The sequence below is a fragment of the Salmo trutta genome, chromosome 1 (assembly GCF_901001165.1).
Source record: "Salmo trutta chromosome 1, fSalTru1.1, whole genome shotgun sequence".
Taxonomy (NCBI): Eukaryota; Metazoa; Chordata; class Actinopteri; order Salmoniformes; family Salmonidae; genus Salmo; species Salmo trutta.
In genome coordinates, this window is record NC_042957.1 from 79403952 (window position 1) to 79423950 (window position 19999).

General features: G+C 44.6%; 1 protein-coding gene across 1 annotated transcript in view; it reads right to left on the bottom strand.

Annotated features, from left to right (window-relative positions):
* Nucleotides 1–9733: 9733 nt before the first annotated feature.
* LOC115161073 (casein kinase I) overlaps nt 9734–19999 on the bottom strand; it is a 74546-nt gene continuing 64280 nt past the window's right edge. The window contains exon 9 of the mRNA XM_029712178.1: nt 9734–10230. Coding sequence (XP_029568038.1) covers nt 10180–10230 — 51 coding nt within the window. The 3' untranslated portion in view covers nt 9734–10179. The remainder of the gene's footprint in view (nt 10231–19999) is intronic.

The window sequence follows — 19999 nt, forward strand, 5'->3', positions numbered from 1 at the left end:
TAAAGACCATGTTACGCAGCGGTGTGGCTATTATTTTACCTTGGCTGCATCCCAAATGGCACCATATTCCCTATATAGTGCACTATTGGCCCTGGTCAAAACTTTTTTACATTTATTTAATCTTTATTTAACTAGGCTAGTCAGTTAAGAACAAATTCTGATTTACAATGATTGGCCCAAACCCGGATGATGCTGGGCCAATTGTGCACCGCTCTATGGGACTCCCAATCACGGCCGGTTGTGATACAGCCGTGAATTGAACCAGGGTCTGTAGTGACTCCTCATGCACTGTGATGCAGTGCCTTAGACCGCTGTGCCACTCAGGAGCCCCCAAAGTATTAGGGACTAGGGTCCCACTAGGGTGCATAGTCACTTTAACTCTACCTACATGTACATACAGTGGGGCAAAAAAGTATTTAGTCAGCCACCAATTGTGCAAATTCTCCCACTTAAAAAGATGAGAGGCCTGTAATTTTCATCATAGGTACACTTCAACTATGACAGACAAAATGAGAAGAAAACAATCCAGAAAATCACATTGTAGGATTTTTAATGAATTTATTTGCAAATTATGGTGGAAAATAAGTATTTGGTCAATAACAAAAGTTTATCTCAATACTTTGTTATATACCCTTTGTTGGCAATGACACAGGTCAAACGTTTTCTGTAAGTCTTCACAAGGTTTTCACACACTGTTGCTGGTATTTTGGCCCATTCCTCCATGCAGATCTCCTCTAGAGCAGTGATGTTTTGGGGCTGTCGCTGGGCAACACAAACTTTCAACTCCCTCCAAAGATTTTCTATGGGGTTGACATCTGGAGACTGGCTAGGCCACTCCAGGACCTTGAAATGCTTCTTACGAAGCCACTCCTTCGTTGCCCGGGCGGTGTGTTTGGGATCATTGTCATGCTGAAAGACCCAGCCACGTTTCATCTTCAATGCCCTTGCTGATGGAAGGAGGTTTTCACTCAAAATCTCACGATACATGGCCCCATTCATTCTTTCCTTTACACGGATCAGTCGTCCTGGTCCCTTTGCAGAAAAACAGCCCCAAAGCATGATGTTTCCACCCCCATGCTTCACAGTAGGTATGGTGTTCTTTGGATGCAACTCAGCATTCTTTGTCCTCCAAACACGACGAGTTGAGTTTTTACCAAAAAGTTCTATTTTGGTTTCATCTGACCATATGACATTCTCCCAATCCTCTTCTGGATCATCCAAATGCTCTCTAGCAAACTTCAGACGGGCCTGGACATGTACTGGCTTAAGCAGGGGGACACGTCTGGCACTGCAGGATTTGAGTCCCTGGCGGCGTAGTGTGTTACTGATGGTTGGCTTTGTTACTTTGGTCCCAGCTCTCTGCAGGTCATTCACTAGGTCCCCCTGTGTGGTTCTGGGATTTTTGCTCACCGTTCTTGTGATCATTTTGACCCCACGGGGTGAGATCTTGCGTGGAGCCCCAGATCGAGGGAGATTATCAGTGGTCTTGTATGTCTTCCATTTCCTAATAATTGCTCCCACAGTTGATTTCTTCAAACCAAGCTGCTTACCTATTGCAGATTCAGTCTTCCCAGCCTGGTGCAGGTCTACAATTTTGTTTCTGGTGTCCTTTGACAGCTCTTTGGTCTTGGCCATAGTGGAGTTTGGAGTGTGACTGTTTGAGGTTGTGGACAGGTGTCTTTTATACTGATAACAAGTTTAAACAGGTGCCATTAATACAGGTAACGAGTGGAGGACAGAGGAGCCTCTTAAAGAAGAAGTTACAGGTCTGTGAGAGCCAGAAATCTTGCTTGTTTGTAGGTGACCAAATACTTATTTTCCACCATAATTTGCAAATAAATTCATTAAAAATCCTACAATGTGATTTTCTGTATTTTTCTTCTCATTTTGTCTGTCATAGTTGACGTGAACCTATGATGAAAATTACAGGCCTCTCTAATCTTTTTAAGTGGGAGAACTTGCACAATTGGTGGCTGACTAAATACTTTTTTGCCCCACTGTATTATCTCAATTACCTCGACTAACCTGTGCCCCCGCACATTGACTCTGTACCGGTACCCCCTGTATACAGCCTCCACATTGACTCGGTACCGGTGCCCCCTGTATACAGCCTCCACATTGACTCTGTACCGGTGCCCCCTGTATACAGCCTCCACATTGACTCGGTACCGGTACCCCTGTATACAGATAGTGAGGTCTACTACACCTGTTGTATTCAGCATTTCACTGTGAGGTCTACTACACCTGTTGTATTCAGCATATCACTGTGAGGTCTACTACACCTGTTGTATTCAGCATTTCACTGTGAGGTCTACTACACCTGTTGTATTCAGCATTTCACTGTGAGGTCTACTACACCTGTTGTATTCAGCATTTCACTGTGAGGTCTACTACACCTGTTGTATTCAGCATTTCACTGTGAGGTCTACTACACCTGCTGTATTCAGCATTTCACTGTGAGGTCTACTACACCTGCTGTATTCAGCATTTCACTGTGAGGTCTACTACACCTGCTGTATTCAGCATTTCACTGTGAGGTCTACTACACCTGCTGTATTCAGCATTTCACTGTGAGGTCTACTACACCTGTTGTAGGTCAGCATTTCACTGTGAGGTCTACTACACCTGTTGTAGGTCAGCATTTCACTGTGAGGTCTACTACACCTGTTGTATTCAGCATTTCACTGTGAGGTCTACTACACCTGTTGTATTCAGCATTTCACTGTGAGGTCTACTACACCTGTTGTATTCAGCATTTCACTGTAAGGTCTACTACACCTGTTGTATTCAGCATTTCACTGTGAGGTCTACTACACCTGTTGTATTCAGCATTTCACTGTGAGGTCTACTACACCTGTTGTAGGTCAGCATTTCACTGTGAGGTCTACTACACCTGTTGTGTTCGAAGTATGTGACAAATACAATGTGATTTGATTTGGGATGCATCCCTTGTTTATCTGTTGGGAGCTATACAATGAAACTAAACACCTCAACGAGTTGATGGAACTAAACACCTCAACGAGTTGATGGAGCTAAACACCTCAAGGAGTTGATGGAGCTAAACACCTCAAGGAGTTGATGGAACTAAACACCTCAACGAGTTGATGGAGCTAAACACCTCAAGGAGTTGATGGAGCTAAACACCTCAAGGAGTTGATGGAACTAAACACCTCAACGAGTTGATGGAACTAAACACCTCAAGGAGTTGGAACTGAAAATACCACAAACAACAAGGCAGAATTTAAAGTCCAGGTTTATTGTTCTTGTCAGTATAGATGATATGTTTATTATCGTATTCAAGTTTAGATCCTGACTATTTCATTGGAGTCAGTTCTGATTATTTTGTTATTTGGCACTTCGGTCACATCAGATAGTAGATGAGACATGAAGACTTATAGTACCTTAGAATATTTCCCAAATTCATTTTGGTTATCAGAGCACTTCCAAGCACGACTCTGTGGAACCGTGTGTTATTTATGTCATACTTGTTCTGAGTATACGCCTTGGCTGTGTGGAACCATGTGTTATTTATGTCATACTTGTTCTGAGTATACGCCTTGACTGTGTGGAACCATGTGTTATTTAAGTCATACTTGTTCTGAGTATACGCCTTGACTGTGTGGAACCATGTGTTATTTAAGTCATACTTGTTCTGAGTATACGCCTTGACTGTGTGGAACCATGTGTTATTTATGTCATACTTGTTCTGAGTATACGCCTTGGCTGTGTGGAACCATGTGTTATTTATGTCATACTTGTTCTGAGTATACGCCTTGACTGTGGAACCATGTGTGTTTTAGTCATACTTGTTCTGAGTATACGCCTTGACTGTGTGGAACCATGTGTTATTTAAGTCATACTTGTTCTGAGTATACGCCTTGACTGTGTGGAACCATGTGTTATTTAAGTCATACTTGTTCTGAGTATACGCCTTGACTGTGTGGAACCATGTGTTATTTATGTCATACTTGTTCTGAGTATACGCCTTGACTGTGGAACCATGTGTGTTTTAGTCATACTTGTTCTGAGTATACGCCTTGACTGTGGAACCATGTGTGTTTTAGTCATACTTGTTCTGAGTATACGCCTTGACTGTGTGGAACCATGTGTTATTTATGTCATACTTGTTCTGAGTGATGAATAATGACTGAATAAACGGCCATGTTCTAGTTCTGGGGTTTTGTTGACGTTAAATAAGGAGAGAGCTGCTCTCGCTACCCTGCCTTCCCGTGTGTCCTCTTTTTAGCGTCTGCTGCTTCCATTGAACACACGTCACCTCTTGCCTCCGGTTCTGTGGTAAAATCGTTACACAAACCACATGCACGTACACAGACACTCACACAGACACTCACACAATCACAATGTTCCGTGCTGAGGTCATTTCCTGTGTATGTTGCTTGTTGACATTATGTTGAATCATGTTGGGTTCATTTGTCAGTTGAGCAATTTCATTTCTGTTTAAACTTCCTAAAGAATGCAAACAGATGACTCATTTTATTTATTGCACAACTACTGATAACACACTCCACAAATATGTCCTTTGTAAAATATTGTTCTTCTCCTAGTTTCAAACCGCTCTCACGACCTCAAAACAGACATCTCTAGGGTGTATTAGTGTTTCTATGCTGTGGTACTATGACATGTATCACTAAGGTCTATAGTCCTAACCTCTCTATGATCTACGTGTGTATTGTGCTCAAAGTGTATGTACAGTTTGTCAATGTCTTCGAAGGCTAACAATATACTTCCTGTATTAAATGCATTGATGTACTTACACAGGCCTCTATGGGCCTGTATTATATGTGAACTTCTGGGTGAAACTGGGGTTTACTCATCAGGAACCAATCGGAAACAAACGGGTCGAAACAGGGAGGGACCTTCATGAACTTGTCCAATAAGAAAGTCTCGTTTTGACTAGCTTTATTCTGCACTGATCTGTAAGCGGTTGAGCTGTGGAAGCAAATTGTTCATAAGCATCAACCATAATTATTTCTACCACCTATCCTATAGTTTCAGATCTGTGTGTAGATGAAGCAGAGGAGGCGTCTTTAGACTATTGGGACACAGCCATGTGGGCTTAATGCTTGCTATGACCTCACCTGGCCTCACCTGTGTGAAGATTATTCAAAATTCCCTGTTTTCCCAGAAATCCTGGTAGGAGGATTCTGAATTTCCAGTTTATACCCTCCGGATTCTTTTTAAATCCTCCAACCCGGATTTCGGGAAATCCAAGGAATTTATTGAAAATGTTGCAACCCTAGTTAAGATGGCGTACTGTATGGCTGTCGTCGTGCGAGCTCGGACCAAACTTTGCTATTCTGTGATTCTTTTGGCATTTCTCTTTAAAACAAATAGTATCTACTATCATGATCTTATGATCGACAATAACTTCTGAACATCATATCAACAGTTACTAACCTCAATTCTGGCTTCAACCAGAGACTCATCTGCCCTGTTTAATTCCCACCCAATTGTCAAGCTACCCCAGAGGAAACGGCAGCATTACAGAGCGAGGAGACGGGGGGGGGGGGTCCTGGCGAGATTAAGGCGAAGGGAAAACCAGACATCTCTTCATTCTATTGTTTAGACCAGTCACTTGATAATAAAATGCATGACCTCTGCATGACCTCTGCATGACCTCTGATTTCAACGGGACTCTCATAACTGCTGTCTTTTCTGCTTTTCTCAAACATGACTTTTGGACAAGATCCCCCACATGGCTATCTATCCAACTTGATAGATTTCTCCATTCACCAAGCAGACAGGACATCGGATTCAGGAAAATCGATAGGGGGAGGGGTATGCCTCTTCATCAACAGCAAATGGTGTGTTGACTCTAGCGCAGTGGAAATCTCTACCCAAAGTTCATCCGTGTTGGAATACCTGATGGTTAAATGCCGACCCTTCCACCATTTGAGTAACAGCCAGCAAGATGAACACAGAGGAGCGAGAAAGAGAGACGAATGATGTGGTGCGCATACTGGATCTGCACATACAGTATGTGCCGTAGTACGCAATTTCCGGGGACCACTTTTGGCTCGTGAGCGCTACTTTCAGAACTACTGGCTAAAAAGTATACAAAAGTACTGGAGAATCTCTTTAAGACAGGTAATGCCCAACTTCAATCAACATGTCTCCTTCACCACTAGAGTGGATACAGTCCTAGACCACTGTTACTCTAACCACAAGCAAGCATACAAGGCCCTCCCTTGTCAAATCAGATCATGACTCTATACTACTGCTTCCTGTCTACAAGCAGAAGCTCAACAAGAAGTACCCGTGACGTGTTCCGTTGAGAAATTGTCCTTCATATCGGAGGCAATGGGTTATCACTAATTTTTGGTATTCATTTAAGGTTTGGGTTAGGCAAAAGGTTTGCAGTGTGGTTAAGCAGTTAGGTTAAAAATCACTTTTTAAGATGATAAATTGTAGAAATAGGCGGGGTTTATGACTTTGTGGCTGTGGTAACTAGTGACTAACGAGACTATGCTACAAGACTGCTTCGCTAGCGCTGACTGGACTGAGTCACCGGCTTCATAAGGAAATGCATCGCCGACGTTGTCCCCACAGTGAAGGTTCACTGCGTCCCCCAATCAAAAGCCCAGGATTAACACAGAGGTTGGTGCTAAACTAAAGGACAGGGCTACAACACACAGAGCTATCGCAGCCAACCCAGAGGCTACGGCTGAGTCCCGCTACGACCTCCTCAGAGCCATCAAACAAGCTGGACTCATATTACACAGGCTCCGCATGTGGCAGGGCTCTCAGTCAATTACAGATTCTAAAAAGGAAAATCAAGCCGTGGTCTGCCCAACGATGCCCCTCTACCAGACCAACTCAATGAATTTTATGCTTCACGCTACGACCAAAAACAACACAGAGCCGTGCACGAGGGCCCCCGCTGACACAGGACTCGGCGATCTCGCTCTCCGATGCCGACATGATTAATATAGACTATGTTCACGCCAACTTCTGTTCAGCTTGAAGTCTACACTAGCTTCTAACAACGCTGCAAAACAGAGTCTAACAACGCTGCAAAACAGAGTCTAACAACGCTGCAAAACAGAGTCTAACAACGCTGCAAAACAGAGTCTAACAACGCTGCAAAACAGAGTCTGACAACGCTACAAAACAGAGTCTGACAACGCTGCAAAACAGTCTAACAACGCTACAAAACAGTCTGACAACGCTGCAAAACAGAGTCTGACTGCTGAAGCCACATGCTCATCAATGAAAACTGTAGTGACACAAGTGTACAAGGACTTATTCATTTATTTACACAATTTTAAAATACACAAATACAGTGGCATTACAAATGATGAGCAAAACTGACGACAAGACTTCCCATGACTCAGTGAGTGATGCATTGTGGGAACCAACGCAAGGTTCCGGAGTCCGTCCCCACGTAGAAATGCAAACACAAAACAAGAAGGAAATAAAGACAATGACATACCCAGATAGAAACAAGAGATCCCACGTAAAGAACTGTACTTAACACAAGTGTACCTTTATCGTCATTACCCACAATCCCACACTGAAGAGAATGAGGTGGGAGTTTCTTTTTTTGAGACCATCAGCCGGTCGGTTTGAGGGTTTAAAACTAACTTACCCAAAACTACAATGGAGTAAAGCATTCAACCCCCCCCCCCATACACTACCTTCATCATCATCATCATATTACACACACAGTGGCTAATACAGAGCTGGAGGTAGAACTTAACCCTAACCACAGATCCAGGATCAGGTTATCCAACTAACTCCTAACCTTAACCATTAGGAGGAAAACAATACATCTGATCCTGGAACTGCTACCAGCTCCTAATGCAGACATGATATTTCACCGTGAGTACTAGGTACATCCTATATACATGACAACAGAAGACAGACCCACCACTAAACTAGTCTGGTCCCAGATCTGGTTGTACCCTCTTGCCAACTCCTTGTCACTCATTATAATGCATTGAGGGATAAAGTTGACAAGACAGCACAAACTGATCTAGGAACAGGCTACCACTAAACCCCCTTCAACCCATACTACAGAAAAGGCCCACAGCACCCTGAGGCGGTACTACACTGAATGATATGATCAGTGGGTTGGCCCTCTTCCTGAACTAACCAATAGGACAACCAGAAGAGAGAGAACCGTAGCATTGGTCGATAGTCTACTGTACATCCACCAAACCCGACTTTGCCCTCTGGCAATTATCAGATCACTTTTTCTTAACATTAAAAACATTTTCAAATATTGATTGATAAAAATCAAAAAGTTATAGATTGTGGTGGATTGAAAGCATAGGTTGAAATAGGTGTTTTAAAGCAGACCCCCCCCCAACACACATTTAACTGACCAACAAGTTCAACAACAAACAAAAATATCTGCTACATGAAAGTGTTTCACAGCTGTCAGCCCCAGAACAGCACCAGCAGAAGGTGGAGGCTGAAGAGAGACGAGGTGATGGAGAAACAGACCCCCCCCATCCCATCCCAATGGACAAACAACCAGTCCTTATTTAAAACTGTCACACACACAGTCAGCTTAAGAACAGTAGAGGGTTTGCTTTCTCACAGTCCCCTTTAAAAACAACAGAGAAGGCCACGTCTCAAACAGTACCCTATTCCCTATTCAGCCCACAAGCATTTAGCTACACCTACATCGGCTAAACACGTGTATATGTGACCAATACAATGGGATTTGACCCACCCTCGGCCAGAGCCCATAGGGAGTAGGGTGGTGTTTGGGACGCGTCTTCCCTCTGGAAATTGTTACGTTTCTACAAACCCGCTGTCCAGTTGGAGAATAGTACTCTCTTTCTAGGCATTGCATTGTGGGGATTAAGAGAGTCTTTGAGGACACAAAATGGAACCCAGGCCATCTCCTGCTGCACAAACACACCTCTCATATGACCTTCAGAGTGGCAATTAGGGGTTTTTCATTCAATATTACCTCCATCATCTCTCTTTAAAACGGAAAACACACACCACTTTTCACTTAGACACAATTTATGATTGACATGATTCAGCTGATATTCGCAACCGTATAAAAACAGCAACACACCAGTCAGTGTAGTCAGAACAGAACACACCAGTCAGTGTAGTCAGAACAGAACACACCAGTCAGTGTAGTCAGAACAGAACACACCAGTCAGTGTAGTCAGAACAGAACACACCAGTCAGTGTAGTCAGAACAGAACACACCAGTCAGTGTAGTCAGAACAGAACACTGCCAGTACAAACAACTTTTATTTAGACGCTTTATCAGTACAGCAGCAGCTCTGGAGGATACCTGGCTGGGAGGAGCATCTGCTTCAGCTGATGGACTGATGGAGGAGGAGAGAAGTGATGGAGGAGAGAAGTGATGGAGGAGGAGAGAAGTGATGGAGGAGGAGAGGAGCGATGGAGGAGGAGAGGAGCGATGGAGGAGGAGAGGAGCGATGGAGGAGGAGAGGAGCGATGGAGGAGAGGAGCGATGGAGGAGGAGAGGAGTGATGGAGGAGGAGAGGAGCGATGGAGGAGGAGAGGAGCGATGGAGGAGGAGAGGAGCGATGGAGGAGGAGAGGAGCGATGGAGGAGAGGAGCGATGGAGGATGAGGCCATGTAAGGGGTGTTAAGCAGGTCTGTGTGCCCCATGTCAGTGTCCTCGCTGGGGTTCACGACAGCAGAGGGGTGGGGGGGGCAGTGACTGTTCTGGGTGTGCCAGGGGCAACAAAATCCCTCCTTCCCCTCTCTCTCCTCCTCCTCCATCACGTCTCATCTCCTCCGTGTCCAAAGCCAGACGTCCTCTGACAGAAAGTGATCAAGAGCACGGCTGAACGCTCTCCGAGTCGTGTGTGTGTGTGTGTGTGTGTGTGTCGTCCACCATGTTACAACAGCATGAGCTTGTTACTTCGCAGAGATCAGTTGATGTCAAAGAGGCAGAGCATCAGTCTGTGTTTTGATTGGCTGGTTGGATGGATGGAGTTAATAGCGGATGTAGAGGTCCTTGTCCTGCCTTTTGATTGGTTGATTCTGTAAGAGTCCAGGCATCTGATGGGTTGACTGGTTGTTTCAGTAAGCGTCCTCCAGGTATTGAAGTGTGTGTTGGTGTGTGTGTTGGTGTGTGTGTTGGGAGGTGGTATGGTTAGGGCCGTGCCTGATTTAACCCTCCAGGGTGATGGTGGTGGTGATGGGGGACAGAGGGACTCATCGAGGGGCTGCTGACTGGAGGCCACTGGGAGCGACACGAGAGAGAGCCTGGAGAGGAGAGAGAGAGAGAAGGGGGGACAGAGAGGGCAGAGAGAGAGAGAAGGGGGGACAGAGAGGGCAGAGAGAGAGAGAAGGGGGGACAGAGAGGGCAGAGAGAGAGAGAAGGGGGGACAGAGAGGGCAGAGAGAGAGAGAAGGGGGGACAGAGAGGGCAGAGAGAGAGAGAAGAGGGGACAGAGAGGGCAGAGAGAGAGAGAAGGGGGGACAGAGAGGGCAGAGAGAGAGAGAAGGGGGGACAGAGAGGGCAGAGAGAGAGAGAAGGGGGGACAGAGAGGGCAGAGAGAGAGAGAAGGGGGGACAGAGAGGGCAGAGAGAGAGAGAAGGGGGGACAGAGAGGGCAGAGAGAAAAGGGGGGACAGAGAAGGCAGAGAGAGAGAGAGAAGGGGGGACAGAGAGGGCAGAGACAGAGAGAAGGGGGGACAGAGAGGGCAGAGACAGAGAGAGAAGGGGGGACAGAGAGGGCAGAGACAGAGAGAGAGTAGTTAGTACAGTAGCCATAGATACACCAGTGATATTACACATTAGAAAAGGGAACTTGGAGGGATTTAAGAGGTTGAACACAACACAAGGAGGGAAGGAGGGACAGCCCTCAAATATTACAGTCTATAGTCTCCAAACATCCAGGTTATAGAGCCAGCCAGACAGACAGCCCCAACAGGGATCAATAACATCCACATTACCAGACAGCACCACTCATTGTCTCACCACTGTGCTGGTTAAGTACTCAAATGATGAGGACATTCATATTTTATAGACTGGGATATTAATGAGATGGAGCTCATTATTTGGCAAGGTGTAACATTCTAGAATGTTCAGATAGAAATTCTCTGTAGTCTGATATGAGCGCCAGCCTGTTTGTACTATAACGGCAACTCCTTGTCACACCTTGTAATGGTGGCTTGACAATGGAGCTGGCAAGAGCACAAACTGATCTGGGACCAGGCTATAGAAGGAGACGACAGATCTGGGACCAGGCTATAGAAGGAGACGACAGATCTGGGACCAGGCTATAGAAGGAGACGACAGATCTGGGACCAGGCTATAGAAGGAGACAGCAGATCTGGGACCAGGCTATAGAAGGAGACAGCAGATCTGGGACCAGGCTATAGAAGGAGACGACAGATCTGGGACCAGGCTATAGAAGGAGACGACAGATCTGGGACCAGGCTATAGAAGGAGACGACAGATCTGGGACCAGGCTATAGAAGGAGACGACAGATCTGGGACCAGGCTATAGAAGGAGACGACAGATCTGGGACCAGGCTATAGAAGGAGACGACAGATCTGGGACCAGGCTATAGAAGGAGACGACAGATCTGGGACCAGGCTATAGAAGGAGACGACAGATCTGGGACCAGGCTATAGAAGGAGACGACAGATCTGGGACCAGGCTATAGAAGGAGACGACAGATCTGGGACCAGGCTATAGAAGGAGACGACAGATCTGGGACCAGGCTATAGAAGGAGACGACAGATCTGGGACCAGGCTATAGAAGGAGACGACAGATCTGGGACCAGGCTATAGAAGGAGACGACAGATCTGGGACCAGGCTATAGAAGGAGACGACAGATCTGGGACCAGGCTATAGAAGGAGACGACAGATCTGGGACCAGGCTATAGAAGGAGACGACAGATCTGGGACCAGGCTATAGAAGGAGACGACAGATCTGGGACCAGGCTATAGAAGGAGACGACAGATCTGGGACCAGGCTATAGAAGGAGACGACAGATCTGGGACCAGGCTATAGAAGGAGACGACAGATCTGGGACCAGGCTATAGAAGGAGACGACAGATCTGGGACCAGGCTATAGAAGGAGACGACAGATCTGGGACCAGGCTATCGAAGGAGACGACAGATCTGGGACCAGGCTATAGAAGGAGACGACAGATCTGGGACCAGGCTATAGAAGGAGACGACAGATCTGGGACCAGGCTATAGAAGGAGACGACAGATCTGGGACCAGGCTATAGAAGGAGACAACAGATCTGGGACCAGGCTATAGAAGGAGACAGCAGATCTGGGACCAGGCTATAGAAGGAGACGACAGATCTGGGACCAGGCTATAGAAGGAGAAAACAGATCTGGGACCAGGCTATAGAAGGAGACGACAGATCTGGGACCAGGCTATAGAAGGAGACGACAGATCTGGGACCAGGCTATAGAAGGAGAAAACTGATCTGGGACCAGGCTATAGAAGGAGACGACAGATCTGGGACCAGGCTATAGAAGGAGACGACAGATCTGGGACCAGGCTATAGAAGGAGACGACAGATCTGGGACCAGGCTATAGAAGGAGAAAACAGACCTGGGACCAGGCTATAGAAGGAGAAAACAGATCTGGGACCAGGCTATAGAAGGAGAAAACAGATCTGGGACCAGGCTATAGAAGGAGACGACAGATCTGGGACCAGGCTATAGAAGGAGACAACAGATCTGGGACCAGGCTATAGAAGGAGACAACAGATCTGGGACCAGGCTATAGAAGGAGACAACAGATCTGGGACCAGGCTATAGAAGGAGACAACAGATCTGGGATCAGGCTATAGAAGGAGACAACAGATCTGGGACCAGGCTATAGAAGGAGACGACAGATCTGGGACCAGGCTATAGAAGGAGACGACAGATCTGGGACCAGGCTATAGAAGGAGACGACAGATCTGGGACCAGGCTATAGAAGGAGACGACAGATCTGGGACCAGGCTATAGAAGGAGACAACAGATCTGGGACCAGGCTATAGAAGGAGACAACAGATCTGGGACCAGGCTATAGAAGGAGACAACAGATCTGGGACCAGGCTATAGAAGGAGACAACAGATCTGGGACCAGGCTATAGAAGGAGACAACAGATCTGGGACCAGGCTAGGTTTTCAGTAATGTAGAACAGTGATCCATGTCAGTTCTTTTCGTCACGTTTCCAACAGAATAAGCTACATTTCACTACACAAATCAAATGTTATTGGTCACATACACATGTTTAGCAGATGTTATTGCAGGTGTAGCGAAATGGTGCAGTAATATCTAACAAATATCTAATAATTTCACAACAATTCACACAAATCTAAGTAAAGGAATGGAATTATAAAGAATATATAAATATTTGGACGAGCAATGTCAAAGCGGCATAGACTAAGATACAGTAGAATAAAATACAGTATGTACATATGAGATGAGTAAAGCAGCATGTAAACATTATTAAAGTGGCCAGTGATTCCATGTCTATGTATATGGGGCAGCAGCCTCTAAGGTGCAGGGTTTAGTAACCAGGTGGAAGCCGGCTAGTGATGGCTATTTAACAGTCTGATGGCCTTGAGATAGAAGCTGCTGTAGGGCATTTTTACTAATATTTTAACCAAATTCTTATTTACAATGACAGCTTACACCGGCCAAACCCGGACGACGCTGGGCCAATTGTGCGCCGCCCTATGGGACTCCCAATCACAGCCAGTTACGATACAGTCTGGAATCGAACCCGAGTGTCTGTAGTGAGGCCTCAAGCACTGAGAAGCAGTGCCTTAGACCTCTGCGCCACTCGGGAGACCACTAGGACAGACGTGAGTCTAGCTCCTAAGCAGCAATAACATCTGTTAAATATGTGTACAGTCGTGGCCAAAAGTTTTGAGAATGACACAAATATTAATTTCCACAAAGTTTGCTGCTTCAGTGTCTTTAGATATTTTTGTCAGATGTTACTATGGAAAACTGAAGTATAATTACAAGCATTTCATAAGTGTCAAAGGCTTTTATTGACAATTATATGAAGTTGATGCAGAGAGTCAATATTTGCAGTGTTGACCCTTCTTTTTCAAGGCCTCTGCAATCTGCCCTGGCATGCTGTCAATTAACTTCTGGGCCACATCCTGACTGATGGCAGCACATTCTTGCATAATCAATACTTGGAGTTTGTCAGAATTTGTGGTTTTTTGTTTGTCCACCAACCTCTTGAGGATTGACCACAAGTTCTCAATGGGATTAAGGTCTGGGGAGTTTCCTGGCCATGGACCCAAAATATCGATGTTTTGTTCCCAGAGCCACTTAGTTATCACTTTTGCCTTATGGCAAAGTGCTCCATCATGCTGGAAAAGGCATTGTTCGTCACCAAACTGTTCCTGGATGGTTGGGAGAAGTTGCTCTCGGAGGATGTGTTGGTACCATTCTTTATTCATGGCTGTGTTCTTAGGCAAAATTGTGAGTGAGCCCACTCCCTTGGCTGAGAAGCAACCCCACACATGAATGGTCTCAGGATGCTTTACTGTTGGCATGACACAGGACTGATGGTAGCGCTCACCTTGTCTTCGTCGGACAAGCTTTTTCCGAATGCCCCAAACAATCGGAAAGGGGATTCATCAGAGAAAATATGACTTTACCCCAGTCCTCAGCAGTCCAATCCCTGTACCTTTTTCAGAATATCAGTCCGTCCCTGATGTTTTTCCTGGAGAGAAGTGGCTTCTTTGCTGCCCTTCTTGACACCAGGCCATCCTCCAAAAGTCTTCGCCTCACTGTGCGTGCAGATGCACTCACGCCTGCCTGCTGCCATTCCTGAGCAAGCTCTGTACTAATCCCGCAGCTGAATCAACTTTAGGAGACGGTCCTGGCGCTTGCTGGACTTTCTTGGGCGCCCTGAAGCCTTCTTCACAACAATTGAACAGCTCTCCTTGAAGTTCTTGATGATCCGATAAATGGTTGATTTAGGTACAATCTTACTGGCAGCAATATCCTTGCCTGTGAAGACCTTTTTGTGCAAAACAATGATGACGGCACGTGTTTCCTTGCAGGCAACCATGGTTGACAGAGGAAGAACAATGGTTCCAAGCACCACCCTCCTTTTGAAGCTTCCAGTCTGTTATTCAAACTCAATCAGCATGACAGAGTGATCTCCAGCCTTGTCCTCGTCAACACTCACACCTGTGTTAACGAGAGAATCACTGACATGATGTCAGCTGGTCCTTTTGTGGCAGGGCTGAAATGCAGTGGAAATCTTTTTGGGGGATTCAGTTCATTTGCATGGCAAAGAGGGACTTTGCAATTAATTGCAATTCATCTGATCACTCTTCATAACATTCTGGAGTATATGCAAATTGCCATCATACAAACTGAGGCAGCAGACTGTAGAAATTAATATTTGTGTCATTCTCAAAACTTTTGGCCACGACTGCATGTGACCAATAACATCTGCTAAATATGTGTCCAATAACATCTGCTAAATATGTGTCCAATAACATCTGCTAAATATGTGTATGTGACCAATAACAAGTGATTTGATAAGCAACAGGATTGTGAAGAGGACTGGGGCTGGGCTGTAATTTGACCTCCCGCCACTAGAGGGCGAGAAGGGGCCATGAGTGACAGAGACGGAACAAAAGAACAGAACAGACACTTCTGTCACGTACATCATGGTCTTTCTAGAAGCTGATTGAAGGATGTATTAATGTGACTAGAGGACAGTGATTATGCCTCTAGACAGGAAGAGAGTCGAACTGAACATCCAGTAGGGTGGCAGGGTAGCCTAGTGGTTAGAGCAGGTAGCCTAGTGGTTAGAGCAGGTAGCCTAGTGGTTAGAGCAGGTCGCCTAGTGGTTAGAGCAGGTCGCCTAGTGGTTAGAGCAGGTAGCCTAGTGGTTAGAGCAGGTAGCCTAGTGGTTAGAGCAGGTAGCCTAGTGGTTAGAGCAGGTAGCCTAGTGGTTAGAGCAGGTAGCCTAGTGGTTAGAGCAGGTAGCCTAGTGGTTAGAGCAGGTAGCCTAGTGGTTAGAGCAGGTCGCCTAGTGGTTAGAGCAGGTCGCCTAGTGGTTAGAGCAGGTCGCCTAGTGGTTAGAGCAGGTCGCCTAGTGGTTAGAGCAGGTAGCCTAGTGGTTAGAGCAGGTAGCCTAGTGGTTAGAGCATTGGGACAATAACCGAAAGGTTGCTAGATCGAATCCTCAAGCTGACAAAGTAAATATCTGTTGTTCTGACCCTGAACAAGGCAGTTAACCCACTGTTCCTAGACCGTCATTGTAAATAAGAATGTTCTTAAATGACTTGCCTAGTTAAATAATAAAGGTTAAATCATTATTATTTATATTTTTTAAATAACAGTATATATATTAGTCTAATAGTAATGTAACAGTATATATATTAACAGTCTATATATTAGTCTAATAGTAATGTAACAGTATATATATTAACAGTCTAATAGTAATATAACAGTATATATATTAACAGTCTAATAGTAATATAACAGTATATATATTAACAGTCTAATAGTAATATAACAGTATATATATTAACAGTCTATATATATTAGTCTAATAGTAATGTAACAGTATATATATTAACAGTCTATATATATTAGTCTAATAGTAATGTAACAGTATATATATTAACAGTCTATATATATTAGTCAAATAGTAATGTAACAGTATATATATTAACAGTCTAATAGTAATATAACAGTATATATATATTAACAGTCTAATAGTAATATAACAGTATATATATATTAACAGTCTAATAGTAATATAACAGTATATATATATTAACAGTCTAATAGTAATATAACAGTATATATATTAACAGTATAATAGTAATATAACAGTATATATATTAACAGTCTAATAGTAATAACAGTATATATATTAACAGTATAATAGTAATATAACAGTATATATATATATTAACAGTATAATAGTAATAACAGTATATATATTAACAGTATAATAGTAATGTAACAGTATATATATTAACAGTATAATAGTAATATAACAGTATATATATTAACAGTATAATAGTAATATAACAGTATATATATTAACAGTATATTAGTAATAACAGTATATATATTAACAGTATAATAGTAATATAACAGTATATATATATTAACAGTATAATAGTAATAACAGTATATATATTAACAGTATAATAGTAATGTAACAGTATAACAGTATATATATTATTAGTCTAATAGTAATATAACAGTATATATATTAACAGTATAATAGTAATATAACAGTATATATATTAGTCTAATATTAATATAACAGTATATACACTGCTCAAAAAAATAAAGGGAAAACTTAAACAACACATCCTAGATCTGAATGAAAGAAATAATCTTCTTAAATACTTTTTTCTTTACATAGTTGAATGTGCTGACAACAAAATCACACAAAAATAATCAATGGAAATCCAATTTATCAACCCTTGGAGGTCTGGATTTGGAGTCACACTCAAAATTAAAGTGGAAAACCACACTACAGGCTGATCCAACTTTGATGTAATGTCCTTAAAACAAGTCAAAATGAGGCTCAGTAGTGTGTGTGGCCTCCACGTGCCTGTATGACCTCCCTATAACGCCTGGGCATGCTCCTGATGAGGTGGCGGATGGTCTCCTGAGAGATCTCCTCCCAGACCTGGACTAAAGCATCCACCAACTCCTGGACAGTCTGTGGTGCAACGTGGCGTTGGTGGATGGAGCGAGACATGATGTCCCCAGATGTGCTCAATTGGATTCAGGTCTGGGGAACGGGCGGGCCAGTCCATAGCATCAATGCCTTCCTCTTGCAGGAACTGCTGACACACTCCAGCCACATGAGGTCTAGCATTGTCTTGTATTAGGAGGAACCCAGGGCCGACCGCACCAGCATATGGTCTCACAAGGGGTCTGAGGATCTCATCTCGGTACCTAATGGCAGTCAGGCTACCTCTGGTGAGCACATGGAGGGCTGTGCGGCCCCCCAAAGAAATGCCACCCTACACCATGACTGACCTACCGCCAAACCGGTCATGCTGGAGGATGTTGCAGGCTGCAGAACGTTGTCCAGACTCTGTCACGTCTGTCACATGTGCTCAGTGTGAACCTGCTTTCATCTGTGAAGAGCACAGGGCGCCAGTGGCGAATTTGCCAATCTTGGTGTTCTCTGGCAAATGCCAAACGTCCTGCACGGTGTTGGGCTGTAAGCACAACCCCCACCTGTGGACGTCGGGCCCTCATACCACCCTCATGGAGTCTGTTTCTGACCGTTTGAGCAGACACATGCACATTTGTGGCCTGCTGGAGGTCATTTTGCAGGGCTCTGGCAGTGCTTCTCCTGCTCCTCCTTGCAAAGGCGGAGGTAGCAGTCCTGCTGCTGGGTTGTTGAACTCCTACGGCCTCCTCCACGTCTCCTGATGTACTGGCCTGTCTCCTGGTAGCGCCTCCATGCTCTGGACACTACGCTGACAGACACAGCAAACCTTGTTGCCACAGCTCGCATTGATGTGCCATCCTGGATGAGCTGCACTACCTGAGCCACTTGTGTGGGTTGTAGACTCCGTGTCATGCTACCACTAGAGTGAAAGCACCGCCAGCATTCAAAAGTGACCAAAACATCAGCCAGGAAGCATAGGAACTGAGAAGTGGTCTGTGGTCCCCACCTGCAGAACCACTCCTTTATTGGGGGTGTCTTGCTAATTGCCTATAATTTCCACCTGTTGTCTATTCCATTTGCACAACAGCATGTGAAATTTATTGTCAATCAGTGTTGCTTCCTAAGTGGACAGTTTGATTTCACAGAAGTGTGATTGACTTGGAGTTACATTGTGTTGTTTAAGTGTTCCCTTTATTTTTTTGAGCAGTGTATATATAGACTTGGCTATAGACTATTGAGATGTGACCTGTTTCTATAGGGGGGTTGGGGTGAGGTTGGGAGCTGACAGTCTAAAGAAGGTACGGTAACAGTGTGGCTATCAAGACGTAGCCTAACCCATAGATATTTCTATGGGGGGGTGAAATAGTCTTTAGACTATCAAGACGTAGCCTAAAGGCGTCAGCATGCTTCCGTTCATCTGGAGCATAGCTGAACTCTGCTAGGTGAACCGGACGAGTGTGCTCGCATACTCGTCCGGTTACTTCCCGACCACTACCCCTATAGGCCCTGGTCAAAAGTTTGCTTGAAAAACGAGAAAAAAGCGGCAATAGTACCGTTTGTCCATCTTGAGACGCCGTAGCCAGAATTAATTTGACATAACTCCAGAAATCTGTCATAAATTTAAGTTTTTGCCAAGGAGTTCTTGGTCGCGTAACTTCACATCTAAGTTCGGTGGAGTATTTCTCAATGAAAGAAATGTGCATGAAAAAACCGAGTCCTCTCTCATTGAATGACAACAAACACTTCATTGAAGAATCCCTAGTGTTGACCAGAAGCCCGCGGACGCCTTAAGCCTATAGATATCTCTAAAGGGAGGGGGATTAGTGTGAGGTTGAAGGGACACCTACACCCACACTCTTACCTAACATGACTATATCCAAAATGGCACCCTTTCCCCAATATTATAGTGCACTACTTCCCGACCACTACCCCTATAGGCCCTGGTCAAAAGTAGTGCACGACATAGTGAATAGGGTGCCATTTGGGATACCAGTGGTGACTCACCGGGAGCAGCCAGCCGTTCACACCAGGACGTGACGAGCTGCTACTTTCTCAGATGAGGATCGAAGGAAATGCTATTCTGAGTTGGTGAGAGGAGGGGGGGCGGTGAGGGGGAGACAACACTGCAACTGGCTAATAGCACATTACTAGAGGTGTGTTCCAAATGGGATCCTATTCCACATACAGGGCACTCAGAAAGTATTCAGACACCTTCCCCTTTTTACACATTTTGTTACGTTACAGTCTTATTCTAAAATGGATTAAATGAAATGTTTTCCTCAATCAATCTACCCCATAATGACGAAGACAAAACAAGTTTTTAGAAACAAAACAAAAAACAAAAATACCTTATTTACATAAGTACTCAGACTCGAA